At 39.1% G+C, this 22,471-nt stretch overlaps 1 protein-coding gene and 1 long non-coding RNA gene across 3 annotated transcripts in view; one reads left to right on the forward strand and one right to left on the reverse strand.

The window, feature by feature from the left end:
* LOC106870521 (ceramide synthase 2) overlaps nt 1-22,471 on the reverse strand; it is a 61,107-nt gene that overhangs the window by 36,851 nt on the left and 1,785 nt on the right. The window contains exon 2 of one of the 2 annotated variants that reach the window (XM_052977288.2): nt 6,794-6,924. The exons of the other annotated variant lie outside the window; for it this stretch is intronic. Within the exon in view, the coding sequence (XP_052833248.2) occupies nt 6,794-6,816 (23 nt within the window). The 5' untranslated portion in view covers nt 6,817-6,924. The remainder of the gene's footprint in view (nt 1-6,793; nt 6,925-22,471) is intronic. 2 annotated transcript variants of the gene reach the window in all.
* LOC149130775 (uncharacterized) lies at nt 1,623-16,312 on the forward strand. Its single transcript, XR_016238644.1, has 2 exons — nt 1,623-5,355; nt 15,822-16,312. It is a non-coding gene; the product is annotated as an uncharacterized LOC149130775 (long non-coding RNA).

Below are 22,471 nucleotides of genomic sequence, written 5' to 3' on the forward strand. Positions count from 1 at the left end.
GAAAGGTTTAGTCAAACAAATTGACCCCAGCACACTATGTCTTTTTATTAAAGCCTGGTACTTATTCTATTGGTCTCTCTTTGCTGAGCTGCTATGTTGCGAGGATGCCTCAAACCAGCACCTGTTGTCAAATGGTAGTGGGGAACAAATACAAAGATATACACATTTTGTCCAATTCATGCAAGCACGGAAAAGCTGATGTTAAAACGACAACGATAAGGATGATGCCAAGACAGAGGTAGAGTATGATTTGGTTGCAATTGCTAGCAGGTTGGGTACCCAGGTAGAAGCTACCTTGTTAGCTTTTGGTTTGTAAGCAGTTAGGGAAAACAACAACTTTTTGAAACAGATGTTTTTTTACAACAGTAATATTATTGTTAACAATAGCAGAACAAATCTCAAAACAGATTCTGAAGCATAAATAGTATTTTCTTTCTGCAGGATGTCATTATTATTATTATTATTATTATTATTATTATTAAATTCAACATAAATATTAAGGAGAAAACAGCTGAACAAGGTACTGTAAACAGAAATAACAATACACTATATACAATAGGAATGTGTGTAGTTATAATTATATGCTAATTATTTATTGATGTTATACTCATAATAGGGCTTTCCTTTTCTAATTTTAGAATGAATTATTATTAACATTGCCAACGTTAGATGAGTTTGGTGGGATGTTGTGCCTTTGTAAGCATCAGCAACACAAAACTGGTAGTTAATGATAGCTGAGAAAGATGCATGTCTACATTATAAGTGAAGTAACCAGAAGAGGGGTGGAGAGACACTGAGGCAGCTGAAAGAGAGGTGCAGCGAGGCTGATGGCATCCAAAGGAAAGGCACAGCGAGGCCAATGACAGCCGAAGAAGAGGCACAGCAAGGCCGATGGCAGCTGAAAGAGAGGCACAGTGAGGTCAATGGCAGCCTAAGGAGTGGTATAGCTAGTCTGACGGCAGCCAAAGTAAAAACACAGTCAAGCGGCACTGGCATCGACCACACTCGAATGGTGCTTTTTACATGCTACCGGCACGGGTGCCAATCAGGCAGTACTGCCATTGGCCAGAACAAATTCACTTGCCTCAACAAGTCTTCGCAAGTGCAGTTTACTGCCCGATGATTGAAGGGTATTCTTAAATGGGCTGGTTATGTGACACTGGCATAGGCCACGGTTATGGTCTCACTTGGCTTGCCGGGTCTTTTCCAGCACAGCATATCTCCAAAGGTATCAACCACTTGTTTTCACCTCCATGAGGCCCAATGTTCGAAGGTCGTGCTTCACCACCTTATCCCAGGTTTTCTTGGGTCCACCTCTTCCACAGGTTCCCTCTACTTCTAGGGCGTGACACATTTTCATACAGTTGTCCTCATCTATACGCAACACCTGACCAAACCAGCGCAGTCGTCTCTCTTGCACACATCTGATGCTTCTTAAGTCCAACTTTCCTCTCAGGGCGCTTACACTCTGTTGTGTATGCACACTGACATTACAAATTCGGCAGAGCATTCTAGCTTCATTCCTTGCAAGCCTACGCATGTCCTCAGCAATCACAGCCCATGTTTCACTGCCATGTAGCATGGCTGTTCACACATATGCCTCATACAGTCTACCTTTCACTCTGAGCGAGTGGCAAGGTGGTAGAATTGGTAAAGACAGATCAAATGCTGCATTAGAAGAGGGGACACAGCTGATGTGGGTTATACCTGAGGTAAGTCAATGTTACCACAGCCGGCGCAGATTAAGGGCATGAGAAGAAAGAAACAAAAAGAGGAACAAAAAGGAGAAAGGGAAAGGAGATTCTTCAAGTTGGATTACATCTGATACAGAATGGAGATAAAAGAGAGAGAAAAAACGATTTTAGAATGATAACGATGATGACTATGATGAAGTTCAGAGTAGAGTGAAAGGAAAAAAACCAATTACATACACGTATGCACATGTATGTGTATGAGAGAGAGAGAAAGAAAGAGAGGAATGTGTTTGTGTGTGTGTGTATATACACAATAAATAAATAATTAAAGAGACATCATATAGAAATGTCAAAGTGTGAGAGACGAGTGTGTGCGTGTGTGTGGGGGGAATAAGTAAATGTAATAGTAAAAAAAAAAATAATAAACTAAGGTCAGAATTTGTATCATATTCTCTCTCTCTCTCTCTCTCTCTCTCTCCACTCCTACCCATGCAGTGTTTAGAATTTCAAAAAGAAAGGACAAAGTCAGAAAGTGTACTGTTGTTTCAAAATAAAGCCAGATATTTAACTCCCACATTCAAAGTTCAGTGATTTGCACATAACACACTGCCATATTAACAGAATGTCATACTTACTCACACACACACACACACACACACGTTATACTAAAACAACCAGCTTACATCATCTTGCATCAAAACAACCCAATCATCTAAATGGACAACATGGAACTTGGCTGAAAAAGGCAACAATATTCCATGGCTTAAAACCAAACGCTATACTAATCTGGCATACACAGCTGAGAGAGTATTAAATGAAAACAGCCATCTTCGTCTCATACATGATGTATATAGACACAGTTGAGAGGCCAGTTGCTGTAGTATTTGTCCTGATATAAGATCTCTGTTGGCTATGTTGTACTAAAAGCATAATATAGGGAAATAAAAAAGTCAACCCCACTAAGGGCCAGTATGAATGCCAAATGCTTAAATGAAATTTGTTGCCTCTAATATAGGCAACAGTGAATAAAATATTCCCTGGCGTTGCAAAACAGTTGCCCAACCGAATAAAATTCTGGTATATGCAATTGAAGCAATATTTATCACAATTAAAATATTTATCACAATTAAAATATTTATCACAATTAAAATAACCATCAAAGACACAGGTGTGGCTGTGCAAGGAGTTTGCTTCCCAACCACACAGTTTCCAGGTTGACACCTGCACAAGGTGCCACATATTGGGATTGAACCTGTAATTATTTTGATTGAAAAGCAAACTTCTTACCATACAACCACACCTGTGCCTGTACCTACACACACACACACATATTTATATATTTATGACAAGCTTCTTTCAGTTTCCACTTACCAAATCCACTCACAAGGCTTTGGTCAACCTGAGGCTAGAGTGGAAGACAGTTGAATAAGGTGCCATGCAGTGGGATTGAACCCGGAATTGTATAAGAAATTGTTAAAATATTTTGTGTATTGTTAAAGTTTATCTGCAATAAATTGGTTATATTTCTACAAGAGAATCAGATATGGACCAGAGTTGTGAGACACTGAATTGGACCATAACAGAAATCATAGAGAACAAGTACTTTTATGACCTGGTCATGGATATTGTTCAAATGTATTTGTTGAAAGGTCAGTGACTGACCTGCTTTTATTATTCTCTGGGAAATTGCATATTTAATTTTTTTAAATTTTATTTCCTTTTTTTTTTTTTATCTTGGTTAATGTCTTTTCATATCAATATACAAAGTAATTATCTTATTCTTCAGTCAGCTATCTTACGTGATTGACCATCCTTCTTCTTTTGAATCAGACTGAATTCCTCTTTGTTTTCCTTTCCTCCTAACAGATTACTCTGGGTTTATTTATTCATTCACTATCACATCATTAATAATAATAATAATAATAATAATAATAATAATAATAATCGTAATAATAATAAGTACATTGCTTTGTCTTGCTGTAAAAAGATGGGTTGCAGCAAATATTCTGCTCAATACCAGATTTGCTTGTCAGTTGTTTGACCTTAATCAGCCCTTAGTGGCTGACGATATACGCATCTCTGATCACGATCAGAAGTATTGGGGGAGCATCATAGCCATGTGTTGGAAGGAATTATTTTGGGGTCTAAATAATTCACCTCTGAAAACAGGTGTTTTGGTCATCATCCTTAAAACAAATCTTGTTCAGGGACATTTTGAGTGGGATGAGCTACTCAACCTGAAGAAAATTCTAACTGGGCCCCACCTGCAAAGTCATGAGGTGTTTATCTTGATATGAGGTTACCATGTTGCGCACATACGGTTGTGAGGCATGTGCCTGGTGTACCTCTATCACACAGGCAATCACGATGGGTATACAGGGCTTCATATAATTGTACCCCAGGGTCACTTTGATGGAATGCACTGCTCTCTCACTCAATAACAATAATAATGATAATAATAATGGATGGACTCTCCTGTCAAAGACAACGTATAAGTGCTCAGCTTTTTATGAACAACTTGCACAAGGATTTTGTTTATAGTGATCAAATGTATGTGTTATACATGAGCTCACTCTCTCCATCAAATTGACATTACCTGTACAGGTGCACAGGTGTGCCGCATGTCAGATGTCAAAATGATTGCAGAGGAATGCGAGATGAAGTGGTCTGCTCAAGAACATAATATACCACCCTGTCTGGGATTTGAAACCATGATCTCACGATTGTGAGTCCAACACCCTAACCACTAGGACATGCAAAGGTAGCATTTGAGATCACAGTCATGGGCTGTATTAATAATAATAATAATAATAATAATAATGATAATCCTTTCTAGTATAGGCGCAAGGCTTGAAATTTCTGGGGAGGGGACTAGTCAATTACATCAACCCCAGTACTCAACTGGTAGTTATTTTATGGCCACAGCTTATGAGCTGAAACTAGATTTTAAAAAAATGATATATGTGTATGTGTGTGTGTATAGAATATATATAACAATGTAATATAACAATTCAATATAATATAATTTATATAACTGAAATTTTCTCCGGTATATTGAAGGCAGTGCTGCTGTCTCCGACTTTAATCTAAGATGGAGGGAGAGAATTCACTTTCACAATTATTTGACATTCCCCCGGAGAGAGAGAGAGAGAGAGAGGGGGGGGAGGGATGATGTGATAGTTTTCTAACCGAATGTTGTACTCTCCACCCACACCCTCACCCACAAACATCCTAATCGTATGATCAACACTCGGAACACGCACTCTACATCCGCCGCCAGCCAACAAACGGCTGACTCTCCACACAGTCGCTCCATCACTTTCAAAAACGACAGCCAACTCGCCCCTTTTAAGCACTTTAAAAAAGATACATTATGTCGTCCATGGGTGAACTATTCCTAAAAAACATGGAACGGTGATAGCTTTTACGCCTTTGATCTTAAAGTTGCTCGAAGAAGGCGGGATCGGGGATTATAACTATAACATCGCGTCTGTAAACACCATAGTTTTTTCCCCCTAAACCCCCCTTTACTACGAAATTGGCGCCAAAAAATGCTCAAGTAGGGCGGGCGGTCACTTCATTCCCTCCTCCGCTTAATTTGAAAATAACTGCACACACACACACACACACACGTGAGAAAATACTCAACACAGTAAAAGAGGTGGGTTTTTTTTATCTGTATGATGGCATTTCTTTTTTATGTATCTTAATTCTTTTGCAACTTTTGTTTATCGTGTCTTTTTTTTCTTTTTGAAATTTGAATAAATTTATTTTCCTCGTTTCCAAACATATGACGATGGATTGATTGCCAAGTGCCAGAAGAAGAAAAAAAATACGAACGAATTTATCTGACAAACATGTATGTAATCCACCCCCCAAAATGCATATATTTGTACACACATACATATATAATATACACCTATCTATATATATATATATGTGTGTGGAAAACATATATAAGATATAGATAAACATAAGGCAAATACACGACATAGCTCGCATTAAAATATTCTGAATATAGAAAAGAGGATAATTTGACAATTAGTCATCAAATTTAAGCGGAAAGGGGATGTTAAAGAAACAGAGAGAGAGGTCGGAAGGGGAGGGAGAGAGAGAGAGTGACAGAGAGATCCGAATGAGAAAATGGAGGAGTGGGAGAGGGAGGTGAATGGCAGTTGGATCTGATGGCAATTTTTGGAATATTTCGTGTCGTCGACGGTGGCGGGGTGAGGACGGCGTATGGCCTTGCAGCAACGTCTGTCACATGGTAACAACAACAACAATAGTTACAGTAGCAAGATTTCCTATCAGCAGTATTTAGCAGTGGAAACTTGTAATTATAACAATTGGATTGTTTTGTAACGACGGTTGTGTGTAGTTGTGCTGACCGTTGAACTCCCTAGGTCAGGCTTGATTGAACAGACTTACGTATGACCAGACACACATTATATATATATATATATACGCACACATCTAACAAGTTTGATTCGGTTCCATGCTACTAAATCTATAAATCTGAAGGGTTAGGTTCACTAGCGTAGCTGGTGTGGGGGTCCGGCCCGGGCGGCACTTTTAAAGGGGCACCACTTTTGGGTCTGCTGTAGGCAATGTGTTTTTTGTAAGGTGCGGGGGCGGAAAACGGAAGGGAAGCCCCCGGGCGGCACATACTCTATCTACGCTAGTGATTAGATTCGTTTGACGAGCGTACAAAACTAAACTGCATGGAGTCGAATCTGTAATTAAATGATTTTTCGTTTGTCCACTCACTTACACACACTCTCTCTCTCTCTCTCTCTCTCTCTCTCACACATGAAGACGAGTTAGAAAGTAATACAATTTTTGCATTGCTTTCTAACTTATCCTCGCGCGTGTGTGTGAGTGATACTATGGACTTGTTTCAGTTGTCATCAACCAAATCCATTCAGAAGACTATGGATGGCCTGCGGCTGTAGTAGAGGACACTGGTTCTAGTTATCACGTAGTGGGACTGAACCCAGAACCATGTGGTTGAGAAGCAAGCTTCTTACCACACGGCTACACCTGCACCCATTATTTGTGTCATACACACACACAAGATTCCATCTATTAAATCTACTCACAAGGCTCTGGTCAGCCCAGACATATAGTGGAAGACACTTGGTCAAGCTTCCTCACGATGTGATCGAACTGGGTGTAGGCCAAGAATCCTGATCTAAAGCCATTGAATATGGTGCCCCAACATGGATAAAGTCTAATGACAAAAAAAAAAAAAAAAACATCAGAAAAAGAAAGTTTAAATGAAAATAATGTTGGTGCAATCATTAATTACAAAGGACTAAATTACTCATCGTAAAAATGGATTCATTTCTGATTGCTTGAATATTTGCCCCAATTCTTTTTTGTACGGTGGGGGGGGGGAGTGAAAATTTAAAAAATATATAGAGAGAGACTAATCTAAAACTACTGAGACACAGTTACAAGATACCAACAAGAAATTCCTTACATGGTTGTTACAATGATCCTTTCGACTATCTCTTCATGCTCTACATATATTCGTGATTTGTTGAATTGCATGGTAAAATACTAGGAGACTAGTAAGCAACGACAACAACAAATAAACAAACACAAAAACACCATAAGTTACGAAAGGAGTGTTTCATAAGATGATCCTTTTGATTACAAAGTGTGACTTGATTGTCATCAGCCAGATCTGGTGCTCATAGACATGTGACAGTACCAAGTCTACAGGCGCAGCTTCACAACCACGGGGTCTTAGTGTCTAGTCTCATTTTTAGGATCCTTAGGCAAGTGTTTTTTATTATAGCCCTGAGCCATCAAAAGCCTTGGGAGTCAATATATGTATATGAAGCTTGTCGAACATGTGTGTATATATATTCTTTTCTACTTTAGGCACAAGGCTTGAAATTTTGGGGAAGGGGGCTAGTCGATTAGATCGACCCCAGTACGTAACTGGTACTTAATTTATCTACCTCGGCGGAATTTGAACTCAGAACGTAAAGGCAGACGAAATACCGGAAAGCATTGTGCCCTGCACGCTGTTTCTGCCAGCTTGCCCCCTTAGAACAAGGTGCATTAGCCCGTCTACGCCATTAGCCCGTCTACGCCATTAGCCCGTCTACGCCATTAGCCCGTCTACGCCATTAGCCCGTCTACGCCATTAGCCCGTCTAAGCCATGCACCTTCCCCCAACCCCCACAACATACATACGATAGGCTTCTTTCAATTTCCATCAACCAAGTTCACTCATAAGGCCTTGGTCGAGCTGGGGCTATAGCAGAAGATCCACGTCCAAGATGCTGCACAATGGGACGGAACCCAAGACCACACAGCCATACCTGGGCATAATAAATTCACATTTCTAAATATCAGACCAAAGGAATTTCTAATTTCATTAATCATATCCACATGAAAAAAACACCCATCCAAAGTAAGATATTCTTTGATAACAAATAACATGGATAAACACACACACACACAATGCCAAGCAGGTACCACATGGATAAACACACACACACACACACAATGCCAAGCAGGTACCACATGGATAAACACACACACACACACAATGCCAAGCAGGTACCACATGGATAAACACACACACACACACAATGCCAAGCAGGTACCACATGGATAAACACACACACACACACAATGCCAAGCAGGTACCACATGGATAAACACACACACACACACAATGCCAAGCAGGTACCACATGGTAAAAACCATTAGTAAGAGATGTCAGCAATAAGTTGCTGATAACAAAAATTAAAAATATATTTAACATTTTTTAATAGATTAAGGAATTTCACAAGCACAGCATGGCTATGTGGTTAAAAAGCTTGCTTCACAACCACATAGTTCTGGGTTCAAACCCACTGCATGGCACACCATGGGCAAGTTTTTTTTTTTTCTATCGCAGCCTGGCACCAACCAATGCTGTTTGAGTGAATTTAGATTTAGTAGAGAGAAACTGTATGGAAGCCTGTCATGTACGTATCATGATTATTATAATGTCTACTTTTCCATGCTTGCATGTGTCCGACAAAATTTTGTTGGGGCCTATTTTCTTTAGTTGAATGCCCTTCCTATCACCAACCCTCACCTGTTTCCAAATAAGGTAATATTTAGCCACAACATATTCCCCTCTCGGATTCACACACTTATTTGCAGTGGTCCTTCAGTTTTTCTATGCCCTATAAAGGACCTTCAACTTTTGCAATACCCTTAAAGCCAGTAACTTTTCAGCACCCCCTCATAGTCTGTCAGCCAAGGAGTGTAGTAGTGGTACTTGGGGTAGGGATAGAAGATAGCGCCTTTATCTGACACAAGAACAGGATAAGGGAATCACATGATATTCATGCCTTCCTCAAAAAAGAAGAAAAAAAAATAGGCACACAGGTTTCATCATATCATAATTGTCGTTTAACGCCAGCTTTCCATGCTGGCATGGGTTGGACAGTTTGACTGAGGGCTGGCAAACCAGAAACTTGCACGAGGCTCCAATCTGATCTGGCAAAGTTTCTACAGGGTTGTATATAGAAAAAGGTAAAACCGACTTCAATGAGATTTGAACCCAGAATATAAGAGGACATAATCAAATAGCAGATGGCATTTTTACCGGTGCTCTGCCAAGTCTGCCATTCACCTATTGCGCTTCAAATTACATTTTTGTCAGTTGTTAATGGAGATCTTTCTATTGTTATTTTGTTTTGTTCCCCCACCCCCCTCTCTAATGTATTGTGTAAATCGTTATTGTATTCAGAAAGTCATGTTGTATACAATGTGTGCGTAATATTGTCATTGTTACTTTTGTTGAATCACTAGTCAGTCACTAGATTATGGAGGAAACATCATCAAAGACATTCCAACAATGACCCCCACACCTTATTTCCTTTCAGACATTCACCATTTAAACCTACATTATGTAACGTAGTCCTTTTTCCCCTCTTTGTTTTGAGATGCTAAAATTTAATTTGAGGGAGATCTGACTATTATTTCTAGCACCTTAAGCGCCCATGTAAAGGCTAATGGGTACAGTCCTTTTGCTGTAAGTCAGCCCTTCCTCAGGTCTACTAACCCCTAACCCTTCATATATAAAGTTGCCAATTATCATTTCTGGCTACTGCCTTCTTTATTGGGGCTATATGTAACCCCTTAAAACAGTGATTCCCAAACCTGGGGGCTGCAGATCCCTGGAGGTTCACAAAGGTTGTACCATGGAAATGTGACCTGAAATGAAAATTTGTTGAGTTGATAGGGTTGTGGTATGAAGTTTTCTTCCCAACCATATGATTCCAGGTTCAGTCCACAGGGCTTCTCTCAGTTCCCATCCACCAAATCCACTCACAAAGCTTTGGTTGGCTCGAGGCTATAGCAAAAGACACGTGCCCAATGTGCCATGCAGTGGGACTGAACCCATGAACACACAGTTGGGAAGCAAGCTTCTTAGCCACATGGCCACACCTGGAATTTTTTAATTAAAATTATACCCTTAATGATGAGAGCACTCATTTCCTGAAAGACTAATTCTATCTCCTTACCCCTGAAAAAGAAGATGACATCCACAACATTTTAATTAATGAAAATTAATTATGGAATGTAGCGGGGAAACAAGCCTGGTTTTTATTAGTACATTGACAGTTCACGGATAACATGTTTTGGTTTAGGGTTGAGGACCAGCTAGACACAGGGTTAGTCTAACTGTTGGAGCAGATCCTAGAAATAAGGACTAAAGAAAAGTAGAAGGATTTTTGTGAATAAGCAGACAGAGGAAGCTATCAATTAAAACACGTTAATTAGTGTCTGCAAGTGAGATGGGTGTTAATGTAGACACATGGTAAAGACAGATACAGGTGTGGCTAAGGTGCAGGTATGAGAGAGTCTTGCTTCCGAACCACGTGGTTTTGGGTTCAGTTCCACCATGCGGCACCTTGGGCAAGTGAACTTGGTTGAAGCCCATCGTGTGTTGTGTGTGTGTGTGTGTGTGTGTGTGTGTGTGTGTGTGTGTGTGTGTGTGTGTGTGTGTGTGTGTGTGTATATAGGTATGGCTGTGTGATAAGAAGCTTGCTTCTCAACCACATGGTTCCAGGATCAGTCCCACTGCATAGCACCTTGGGCAAGTGTCTTCTGCTATAGTCTAGGGCCAACCAAAGCATTTTCAGTGAATATGGGATACAGAAACTGTGTGGAAGCTCAAATGTGTGTAAGTGTCTGTGTTTGTCTCCAACCCCTGCTTGACAACTGGTGTTGGTTTGCTTACATCTTCATAACTTAGCAGTTCAGGCAAAAGGGGTCTGTTCTGCCACACTGTATTTGTTCTTGTTCACTCTTGCAGCCCTCCTAGATCAGACATCCAGCAGTGTGGCTTGCAGGGTCCATGTCTCATTGACAGCCCTTAAGAAAACTACAAACCAGCCATGTTCTTGGGGCTGTATTCCATGATAAGGAGATGAAAGAATAAAGGAAAGAAGAAAAAAAAAAAACGTTAGGTGTTTAGATTTTCAGCTTTATTTCTGACATACTTCTGACTTTTGAACCGGTATAGAAAGACATTCCAAATGGTTTATTTTTCTTTCTTTTTGTTATAGTATTTTTATAGTAGTTTGTTTCTTTAGTTGTCTTTACTTTATAACCTTTCAATTAAGACAATTCGCTCTGTCTTTCTTTTTTTTCAATTTTGTCCTATGCTTGCTTGTTTAGAACTCCTTTCATAAATAATATTTTTCTTAAAAAATCCACTCTCTCATAGCTACAGCATTTAAACGTAAACTTTAACAGATTACGGTGCTATTAAGAAACCTGACAACCATGTTTATTGTGAGCTTTCAATTAATATAACAAATGCCTTATTAGTCTAAGAACAAATAGAGGATTAGTTGTTGGTGGAGGTGTTTGTGGACTAAGTCCACAGGTCTAATTATATTTCTGTAACAAACGTTTTTTTTTTTTTCCTTTTGTCATTGATCAATAAGTGTTATATTTCTTATTTGCTTCCATCTAGAAATTAAAGGAAATGACTATTATTTCCTTCAGATTTTGCTTTTTGTCACCTGGACATCAATGTTTTGAAACTGACCTATTTTTCCATTACATTTCACACAGAATCTGCACTGAGTTGCTGAAGCAGAAATATTGTTATAGCAAAATATTCTGCTCAATACCAGAGAGTTTCTTGTCCATTGCTTGATCTTAACCACTTGAGCATGTCCCTTAGTGGCTGACAATATGTGCATCTCTGAGCAGGAGTAGAGGGGAGCATCATAACCATGTGTTGAAAGGGATTCTTTGAGGGTTTGAATAAATGTAACAAAAGCAAAGTTTGAAGGAAATATTAGCCATTTTTCATACTTTCTAAGGGGTCAGCAAAGAGGAAATAACAGTTGCTACCCAAGGACGAAAATCATACTACACAGGGTTACTATTACATTACATATTGGTTCAGTTGTTGTCTAAATGATATCCTACAACTGTGGGGTTTCAACATTTTGTAGCTTCTCGGTGCTCCTGTCCACGGGTTGGTTGGTGTATTACAAAGATCCCCTCCCCATGTTTTCTAACAAAAGGGCTGTGTGGTTAAGAAGTTAGGTGACAAACAGTAGGACTGAACTCAAAACCACGTGGTTGCAGAATGAGCTTCTTAAACCTCACATCTTACAACCCTCTCAAATGAAGGCAGAGTGAAATAACTAAAAAAAAAAAAAGGGTGACATTTAAATGTAAAGGGCTTAATTGTGATGACAGTGGATTCATATTAAGGGGAAACAGAGAGGGGGGCAGGTCTGCTGCAGCTGTTATTGTTACTATGTGTGTGTGTGTGTGTGTGTGTGTGTGAGTAATATATGTGCATATATTAGGGTGCTATCCAGGCAAGTAAGCGGATGCATATGTGTGTGTTTTTATGTTCACACACACACATGAATATATGTATAGTTGACACAATGTTATTTAGGCAGGTAAGAAAATGCATGAGTGTTTATTGTATACATACATGCATTTATGTACATATGTATACACACACATATATACACACACACATATATGAAGCATAGACATACACATGCACACATATATAACACATACATATTCATACAATATATATACACACACATATATACATGCACACACACAAACACTATGCATACACACACACATCTATATACATACGTGTGTGTGTGTGTGTGAACAAATACGTGGGAGTGAAAACCCTCTCTCCTCAAGAAAGGGTTGCTATGGTAATAGGGTTCCTGTGAAAAACTATTGCAAACACGTGAAGATGCTTTGTGAAGGGAGGGAGAAGGGCTGAATGAAGACAGAGGGGAGGGGGTTTGCACATGGCTTGTAGAGGAAGAGAAAAAAAAAGGAGAGACTGACAGACAGACATGTACAGTGATGTATATACTATCAAATAACCAGGCTCTCCTAAATAAACATTCCAGCACTCCCCACCAACTGCCTCCTCAGTAGTTTTTAAAAACCCTCTGGTAAAGCACTCTACTGATATAAGAGTATATAATATAATATATACACACACACACCGTTAGATGTAGAAAGTAACTACACAGCTAGTTCACAAGTTCACTGTCACCATTCTTTTAACATCCATCTTTGCATGCACAAACGAGTCTGATGGAATTTGTTGAAGCAGATCTTCTAAGACTCGATGCTCTTCCGGTTGCTAACCTTCACCTGTTTTCAAGTAAGGTAATAACATTTCCTTATGACCAGACATATTTTCACAGAAACGGACATTGCATGCAAGACAGTGACAGTCACAAAGATCATGTGCTGCCAAGGCAAGGAGACACGACACCCTATATACACCCACAATTATAGAAATGTACTGGGCCTTGTTTTTTACAAAAGACCCATTATTTCTAATAAATGACATTAACATTATCCCTTTCATAGGAAGTATCAACTATTCTGGCCATATTTTCTCAGTTAATTACGACATTTTCAATCCATTTGGTTGTAATCCTATCTCTTAATTTTCATAAAGCTGATGTAATGTGTTGTAGACCCATATTTACATGGCAACGAGTGAAATTTCTTATTTCCTGACTCAATATCTGTTAATGCGAATTTTAATTTATTTTATAAAACTTTCATATCATTTACACATAACGTTTAAGGCCTATAAGCTTAACCCCTTTAACATGGAAATCAGATATATCCACACAAAATTTTATTGCCCTTAACTGTGGAAAGCAGTTTATTCATATACCAATCTATCTTTTGAGGGATGTCAGGTTTGAAACGAATTTTTGCTGAAATATGTCAAGTTTATTGAAGCAACGCGACTTGGAGAAAATAGCAATTCTAGTTTTTGGTAGATATTAAACATCATTACTAAGATAATGATGAAATTTAATTCCAGTTAGAGGGTTAAGCAGTTTTGAAAAATCTACAAAGTTGTCATAAATTGGCATTTTATTTGTAAATGAGAAAATCTTTAGAAAAAGCTTAAAATTAATCCATTTTTTTCTTCTTTGTAGTCCCTTATGTTATAGTGGTCTGAAGCCTTGTTGGAGACTAAATCACTAAGATTATAAAAAAAAAAAAAGAAAGAAAAGAGAAAAAAAACAACCTGCCAAATGAAACTGTAAAAATTATGGCTAGAAACTTAGTTCAATAAGAAGAAAGACTAAGAAATTCTTCAGCTCCATGAATAGGAAAACTTAAGTGTAACATCTGTCCTTCCTCTAGTAACATGTGTCAAACGCTCTCTCTTTGCTGAACACTGTACTTCAATATTCACATAAAAAGTACCGGAACCACGTAAAGAGAACACAGTTCATTCTGTAAATAAACTGGCATTAGGGAGGGCATCCAGCTGTAGAAAACAGACAAGTGGAGGCTAGTGCGGATCCCAGGAAACTGGAAGAAGCCCATTGCGCACACGTGTCTGAATATGTGTATTGAGACATACACATGTCTGAGCATGTATGTGTGTGTGTGTGCGTGCGTGTGTGTGTATGTATGCATGCATGTATATACATATATACATACATACACACACACACACATGTACGTATGTGTTAGTTTTCCCAGCTTGACGTTGAATGATTTTTGCAACTGAATGTCATTCCTTTCTAATATTCTGCAAAATCATGTTTGGCTATAGGTGGGGGGGAGTATTACCTTGTATGAAAACAGGGAAGAGTTGGTGACACGGTGACACAGAAACAGACATGGGTTGGTGACCTTGAAACAAATAAGGGTCGTAGAAAATTTGCTTCGATAAACTGCATCTGACCCATCCATGCAAGCATGGACAAGTAGTCATTAAAATGCTGACAATGGTGATGATGATGATAAATTTCACTGACAAACGTAAAAAAAAAAAATGTAAATTTGAGAATTTATGTTAATGATATTAAAATACAAAATGAAATTAAAAAATTTTCCGTATATAACCATGTGATTTCAGCTCACTTGAACTTTGACCTGTTCACTGAAGTTCTGTCAACAGATGTGTTGCCATTGTTTTCAGTTCGAATAACTTAATCGATGTCACCATTTATTTCTCAGCTGACTTTTTGTCCTTGTGGAAGATAGAAGCAACTTCGAAGCTATTGCTGAGAGCTATCTTAAATTTACTCAACATGTATCGGATATCATCATCATCATCATCATCAATTTAATATCCACCTTTAAATGCTTGCTTGCTTGCACAGAGAGTTTACTGGTGCAGATTTTCTATGGCTGGGTGCCTTTCCTGTTGCCAACCTTCACCTGCTTCCCCATGGCCTGACAGAATACTGGAAATGAATGACACTGCCTGTATGACGGTGACAATTATTTACAACAACCACATGACATCGAGTAGACACATGTATGCATGTACAGAGTCTGCCAAAGAATGTATACACAGTTCACGAAAGGAGAAATCTCTATAAAAATTTAACAAAATGTCATAACAAAATCAGTGTTGGCGATAATTTCTATAGAAAATCAATAAAGACCTTAACATGTGATTTAAGTGCACTGCTAACACAGGAGTACACAGCATTCACCTACATATCATTAATATTTACATAATAAATTAACAGAATGTTTTTTATTTTTATATATATACAGGGTATCCAGAAAGTTTCGCTTGATTTTTATTTTATTGTACATTAACAGATATAATTGTTTGTATTGGAGTCATGAAGATCCACATGTGGTATTGGAGGAGGAAGTTAACCTCCATGGAGTAACTGCGTTCATGAATGGCTTGACACCAATTTTAATGGCAGATGGAGTGGACAGTGTGGACCAATTGAATGGACAGCATGGACCAATTGAATGGCTAGGACGTTCACCTGATTTAACCTCTATGGATTTCTTCTTGTGGGGGGTTCTTAAAGACATGGTATACAAAGAGAAACCGCAAACCATTCCTGATCTTTGTTGTGTTATTAACAAGCAATTCGCCACAATCAATGTGGAACCGTGCCAAAAGGATTGTCGCAGCTTTGCGTTTGCTTCCTTGTATCAAGAACAATGGAGAACAGTTTGAACCGTTTGCGTTCGTTGTTATCATTGTTCCATTCGTTGTTATTATTCATCATTGTTCTATAAAATTAATTGAAAAACCTACAATAGTTTTCAAAATAAAAAACAGGTGAAACTTTTTTGGGCCCCCTGTATTGGTTTGTTTGTTCTTTGTTTGTTTTGATTTTATATAGGCAGAGGTGTGGTAAGAAGTTTGCTTCTCAATCACAGAGTTTAGAGTTCAGTCCCACTCGTGGCACCTTGGGCAAACATCTACAAGAGCATCAGGATGACGAAACCTTTTGAGTGTATTCGGTAGAAAGAAAACGAAAGAGGCGCATTGCGTGTGTGTGTTATAAACTATCAAATTTACAATTCAATCAAATGCAAAAAACTAAAACTAAAACTAAAACAGGCGCAGGCATGGGTGTATGTATGGTTAAGAAGCTTTCTTTGCGACCAAGTGGTTTTGGGTTCAGTCCTTTGCACCCTCATAAACCTACTTATGCACAATGTGTCCCTGTCGGATTTCTTCCCCTCCCCACAACATATCCTCCTATAGAGAGAGAGAGAGAGAGAGAGAGAGAGAGGTTATACACATCTATGTTATACATTCATGCTATACCTACATAGGTCATGCACACTTATATACATATATAGGTCATGCACACTTATATACAGATATAGGTCATAAATACTTATATACAGATATAGGTCATGCACACTTATATACAGATATAGGTCATACATACCTTTACACAAACCTACATATATCATACATATATTATACATACCTATATGCATATATATATATTCTACATACTTATATACATACCTATATACATATCTATACTTTACATACCTGCACACTCATATACATCTGTACACACCCACATATTGTATAATGATGTTGTCCCGCAATCCGAATACTTTTGAATCCTTTATTCAATGTGGCTTCTGTACAAACAGGCCCAGGACATACACACACAGAATATGATAATTATCAAGTCCCCTTCTTCCAAATTCCCTTTCTCTGTATTAGAAGCAATTATCACTCAAGCTGAAAAATTATTCACAGATGGGAAGTCTCGTGTGAAACACTTACAACAACACATTTACACACACACTCCACTACACACACACACACACACACGCAGTACTGCAAGTAGTTGTTTCATTCCTTTCGACCAGTGATTCTCAACCGGGGTCCATACAAGATTTGGTGGGGGCGGGTCCACACAACAAAATAGTAAATTGGGGGATCAATGGTAGTATTTTAAAGGCACCTGAAAACATTTTACTTTAAATGTCATCATCATCATTTAACGTCCATTGTCCATGCTGGCATGGGTTGGACAGTTTGACCAGGGCTGGTAAGCTGAGGGGCTGCACCAGACTCCCTGTCTGATTTGGCAGGGTTTCTATGGCTGGATGCCCTTCCTGACACCAACCACTCCAAGAGTGTAACAGCTATTTTTATGTGCCACCAGCACAGGTCCCACAACTATGATTTCACTTGGCTTCATGGGTTTTCTACTAATGATGATGATGATGATGAATCTAAAGTAGTCTGAGAAACAACAAGTTCTGACGTTTGTACTTTTGTCAGTTGCTGTAGTGATGGAGGCGTTTATGCATTGATGCACTTTTAACTTGAAACGGAAACCTGTTTGCTGTCTTGGACGTCCACTGCATCAAGTTATAGAAACAAATGAGGCTCTGTGGGATGTCTGAAAGTTCTATAAACTGGGTCTTTAAAAGAAAAATGAAATGATGTAAGCACAAGCATGGCTGGGTGAAAAGACTTTTGCTTCTCAATCACAAGGTTTTGGGTTCAGTCCCACTCCACGGCACCTTCAGCAAGTGTCTGATTAAAACCCTTCAAGGCAGTGCCCCAGCATGGCCACAGTCAAAAAATTGAAAGAAGTCTCCCACACACACAGTGTTGTGTGTGTGTGTGTGCACTGCTGTCTCCTTGACGTCCTATGAAACTCATAAACCAGTGCTTATTGTCATGCATGTGGTGTCCTCTTGTTTCCAATCTTCTGAGACCTGTCTGGTTAGGGGAGATATTGTCTTACTTGGAAACGAGTGAAGGTTGGCAGCAAGAAGGGCATCTGGCCATAGAAGAATCCACCTCAAGAAATTTGCTCCAACCCATGTAATCATGAAAGTGAACATTAAAACAACAATGATGATGAGTGTTTGGGAGTAAAAAGAGATAAACCAATTCTAATGATACCAGCTTCTCTCATTTGCCACCCTCTCTCTTGTCCACTACCACCCCCATCTCAATCGCTACCCTATCTTGTTCACTATTCTCTCTATCAATAATAGGTACAGTAATATAAGCTAGGATACATACCCATCCCTTTGTGTTATACACTTTAATGTCCATTTTCCATGCTGGTATGGGGTGGATGGTTTAACAGGAGCTGAGCAGGCTCCAATTGTCTGTTATAGCATGGTTTCTAAGGCTGGATGCCCTTCCTAATGCCAACCACTTAACAGAGTGGCACTGGGTGCTTTTTATGTGCCACTGGTATGGATGCACTTACACAGCAACTGACACAAGTGCATTTTATGTGGCACCAGCACCTGTAAAAGACAAATCAGTATGCATGAACGAGAGCGATTTTACTTGGCCTGACGTCTTCTCAGACATTGCTGGTTTGCAGAGTCATGTTGAGCAGCTGCTTTTGCTCATGGGATAGATCCAGCTGTCAGCTAAATCCATTGTGATGACAACCCAGCTGCCCTGGGCAGAGAAAGTAGTTTTCCTCTGTCTGGTAGTGACAGCAAAAAAGGTTCTCAGGTGGACGAGGCTGAAAGAACTGCGAACAGACACTTTCTTCTTTGGCTGATTCCCTCATTGATTTTTTTTCAAGTTCCAGTGAAAAGAAATGGCAAGGGTAGGAAGGTAACTGTTCTCAAATGAATATATTACAAAGCAGGTGACTGGCAAAAAATGCTGACAGTGGATGGGGCCACTCGAAGCTTCTAGGTTAAAGAACAACAATTGGAGAGGTTAATTGCTCTTGGTGATGTGTGTGCACGCATGTGTGTGTGTGTCTGTGTGTGACCACTGCTTGACATCTGGTGTTTGTTTGCATTTCAGCAACCCTGCAACTTAGCTGTTTGACAACAGGACCAATAGAACTATAACCCTTCAAGGTGGTGCCCCAGCATGGTCACAGTCCAATAACTGAAACAAGTAAAAAGATAAAAGATGCCATAAAAACATGAAACATTGGATTATGTGATCTTGGGTACACAATGCCTCAAAGTAAAAAAAAAAAAAAAAGACGGGACGGTCATGTCTGGAACGCCTCTGGTAATAAGATCAGCAGCACCAGGGAGTAAAGAAGTAACTAATCAAGGGCAAATGTTAAGAACTTATTATAACGGGTGCCCTAACAAACAGCATGAAATTTTCTGCATGTCTTCCCTTCAATTTTTAAACAAACCTGGATGTGAAGCGGGAATGATAGCCACAACATCTCACAATTCCTCCTGACGAATCATCGGACAAATACTCAATTTATTTTATCCTTTATTTGTTTCAGTCTTTGGCCAGCGGCCATGCTGGAGTCGCTGCCTTGAAGAATTTAGTTGAATAAATCGACTACAGTACTTATTCTCTCGATCTCTTTTCGCCGAACCGCTAAGTTATGAGAACGTAAACAAACCAACACTGACTGCCAAGCAGTAGGGACAAGCACACACACTCACACATGGTGCCACGCATGGAGACTGAACTCAAGATCACATGATCGAGAAACAAGCTTCTTACCACAGCCACGCCTATTTAGTACGATGTTTCTGGTATAGTTTCTTTCTCGACAGACCCACGCGTAAACACGACCTCCCATACACTCACACTTTGACGCATCGCGGGCCAGAAATCTCCCTCAAATCACACGCTGCCATCATAAAAATTTTAAAAAAAGATAGCTTGGGTAATAATAGTTGTGATTACATGAAATGTCAGAATGGCCACAACTGGAATTTCTCTGATCATTAAGTTAAATTTACTTGATTACGATTGATACGAACTAAAACAACAGCCGATTTCTCAACAAACGGAATCACCCGTTATGGGACAGATTCCGTTCCCACTCATGTTGTTAATATCTCGCTCTGGGAAAAGCATGAACATTATTATAACATTCTTCATACATACACTTTAAAATCGTCGCATGCAAACCTATATCTATGTGAAATAATGATCATGCTAGTAATATAATGGGAGTCGCGGCAAAAGGTTTCATATCTAACTCTTAGCATCACCATTATTAAATTGAATAGGGAGTTACTTGGCGACTCATTCGTTTAGAAGCGAAAGTGCCATAATAACCAGTAAAATACTGGGGTTAATTCTGTTAAATTACCCTATATTTCCATCTCCTGTTGTCTATGTTCAACAGTTGCTAAATCGGCTGAGAAAACATCTTCCCTCGTGCTAAGGCGTATAATAAAATTAATAAAAGCGGAAGGGAAAGTACGAGACAAGGAATGTGGGTGTGGACGATGTATAACCTAGTTGTTATTAAGGCTGACAGTATCCTTAGGAGCAGTGGTTCTCAACTGGGATCCATATAAGACTTTGTGGTGTCCATGCAACAAAATAGTAAATTGGGGGTATCCGCAATAGCATTTCAAGGGCCCCTGTAAATATTTTGCTTTAGGTGTATGTATTGGTATGTATTGCAAGAAACAGCGAGGTTTCTTTCTCTAACTGAGATCAACTTACACAACTTAATGTGTGAAATATAAAATAGGAAATTTGAAAGAAGATGCTATAAAACTAGTTTTTAAACACTGAAGGACTATGAGAGTTCACCAGAATAAAATAGTAATCAAAGGGGTCCATAGAGAAGAAATGGAGCAGCATTTCTTCCGGCTCTTTAAGATTCTAGGTTCAAATCTTGGTGAGGTCAACTTTGCATTTCATCTATTTGTGGAGGGGGGGGTCGATAAAATACAGACCGGGACAAGCAGTGGAGTTGATGGTATCAGTTAACCCCACTCTCAATGTCAAGCCTTGTTCCCCCATAATTAGAATTACTACTAATCGTATGAGCCAGTAGAATCGTTAGCACACCGGACAAAATGCTTAGTGGAATTCCTTCCGGTTTTACGTTCTTAGTTCAAATTCGGTCGAGGTCGACTTTACCTTTTATCCATTCGGGATCGGTAAAATAAAGTACCAGTTGAGCACTGGCGCCGATGTAATCCACTTAACCCTCACCCAAACTTCAGGTTTTGTGCTTACAAAATTATCATTATCCTTTCGGGGTCGACAGATTAAGTACCAGTGAAACACTGGGGTTCAATGTAATCGGCTATTCCCCTCCCCCAAAGTTTCAGATCTTGTGCATTTAGCAGAACGGATGATGATGATTAATATTATTATTAACGGCTGCGGAAGCGGCAGAGTCGGTAGAGCCGTTGGCAAAAATGTCACACAGTAGTTAGTTACGTCCCTTTATGTCCACTTCAGAGTTCAAATCCCGCCGGTGACGAAACCGTTGTCTTACATCTTGTCTTGGTGTCCATAAAAATAAATACCAGTTAAGTGTTGTGGTCGATTTAATCGAATGCTGTCACACACCGTAGAAATCATCACGTCGATTGTGTGCGTTTTGTTTTCTATTTCTATTTAAGATCATGTAGTATGTGGGACAAGAATGTCAAGCAGTTTTTAATTACATGCAAAGTTCAAATTTCCACTAAACCCTATCTTTCACCATTTATGGGGAGTCGATACAATCACGAACAGAAATCGATCTAAATTAACTGTTGCCTCGCCCCCAAAATGTGGCCGCGTGCCTGTTTGAAAACATTTATAGCTTGTAATGTAGGTTATATGTTGTGTGAGCTGTTTATGAATTCTTATTAGAAAAGCAGAAAAACTTTGGTATAAAGTTACTCAAGTATGCCGGCCGCCGCTACGATTTTATTATAGAAAAAATATAAATGTGTAAATAGAAATGCGACGATTGAAAACATGTACATCTCATTAAATGATAACATGTGTACGGAGACGAACAGGAAATGATGGGCAAGAAAAGAACACGAACTAGGTTGAATAAAATAATTAGTGCAGACCCATAATGTATATAATATACACACCACACATACATGATATATACATAGATATAGACATCACAGTACATATACACACCAGAAGACTTTTCTCGTTTCATATATATATATATATGGGGGATATCTCGCCGTACGATTGTGAAAGAAAAAAAATGGTGTGGTATGACAGTTTCTGACTGTATCAAGGTGTA

The sequence above is a fragment of the Octopus bimaculoides genome, chromosome 27 (genome assembly GCF_046866305.1).
Source record: "Octopus bimaculoides isolate indiv1 chromosome 27, ASM4686630v1, whole genome shotgun sequence".
Lineage (NCBI taxonomy): Eukaryota > Metazoa > Mollusca > Cephalopoda > Octopoda > Octopodidae > Octopus > Octopus bimaculoides.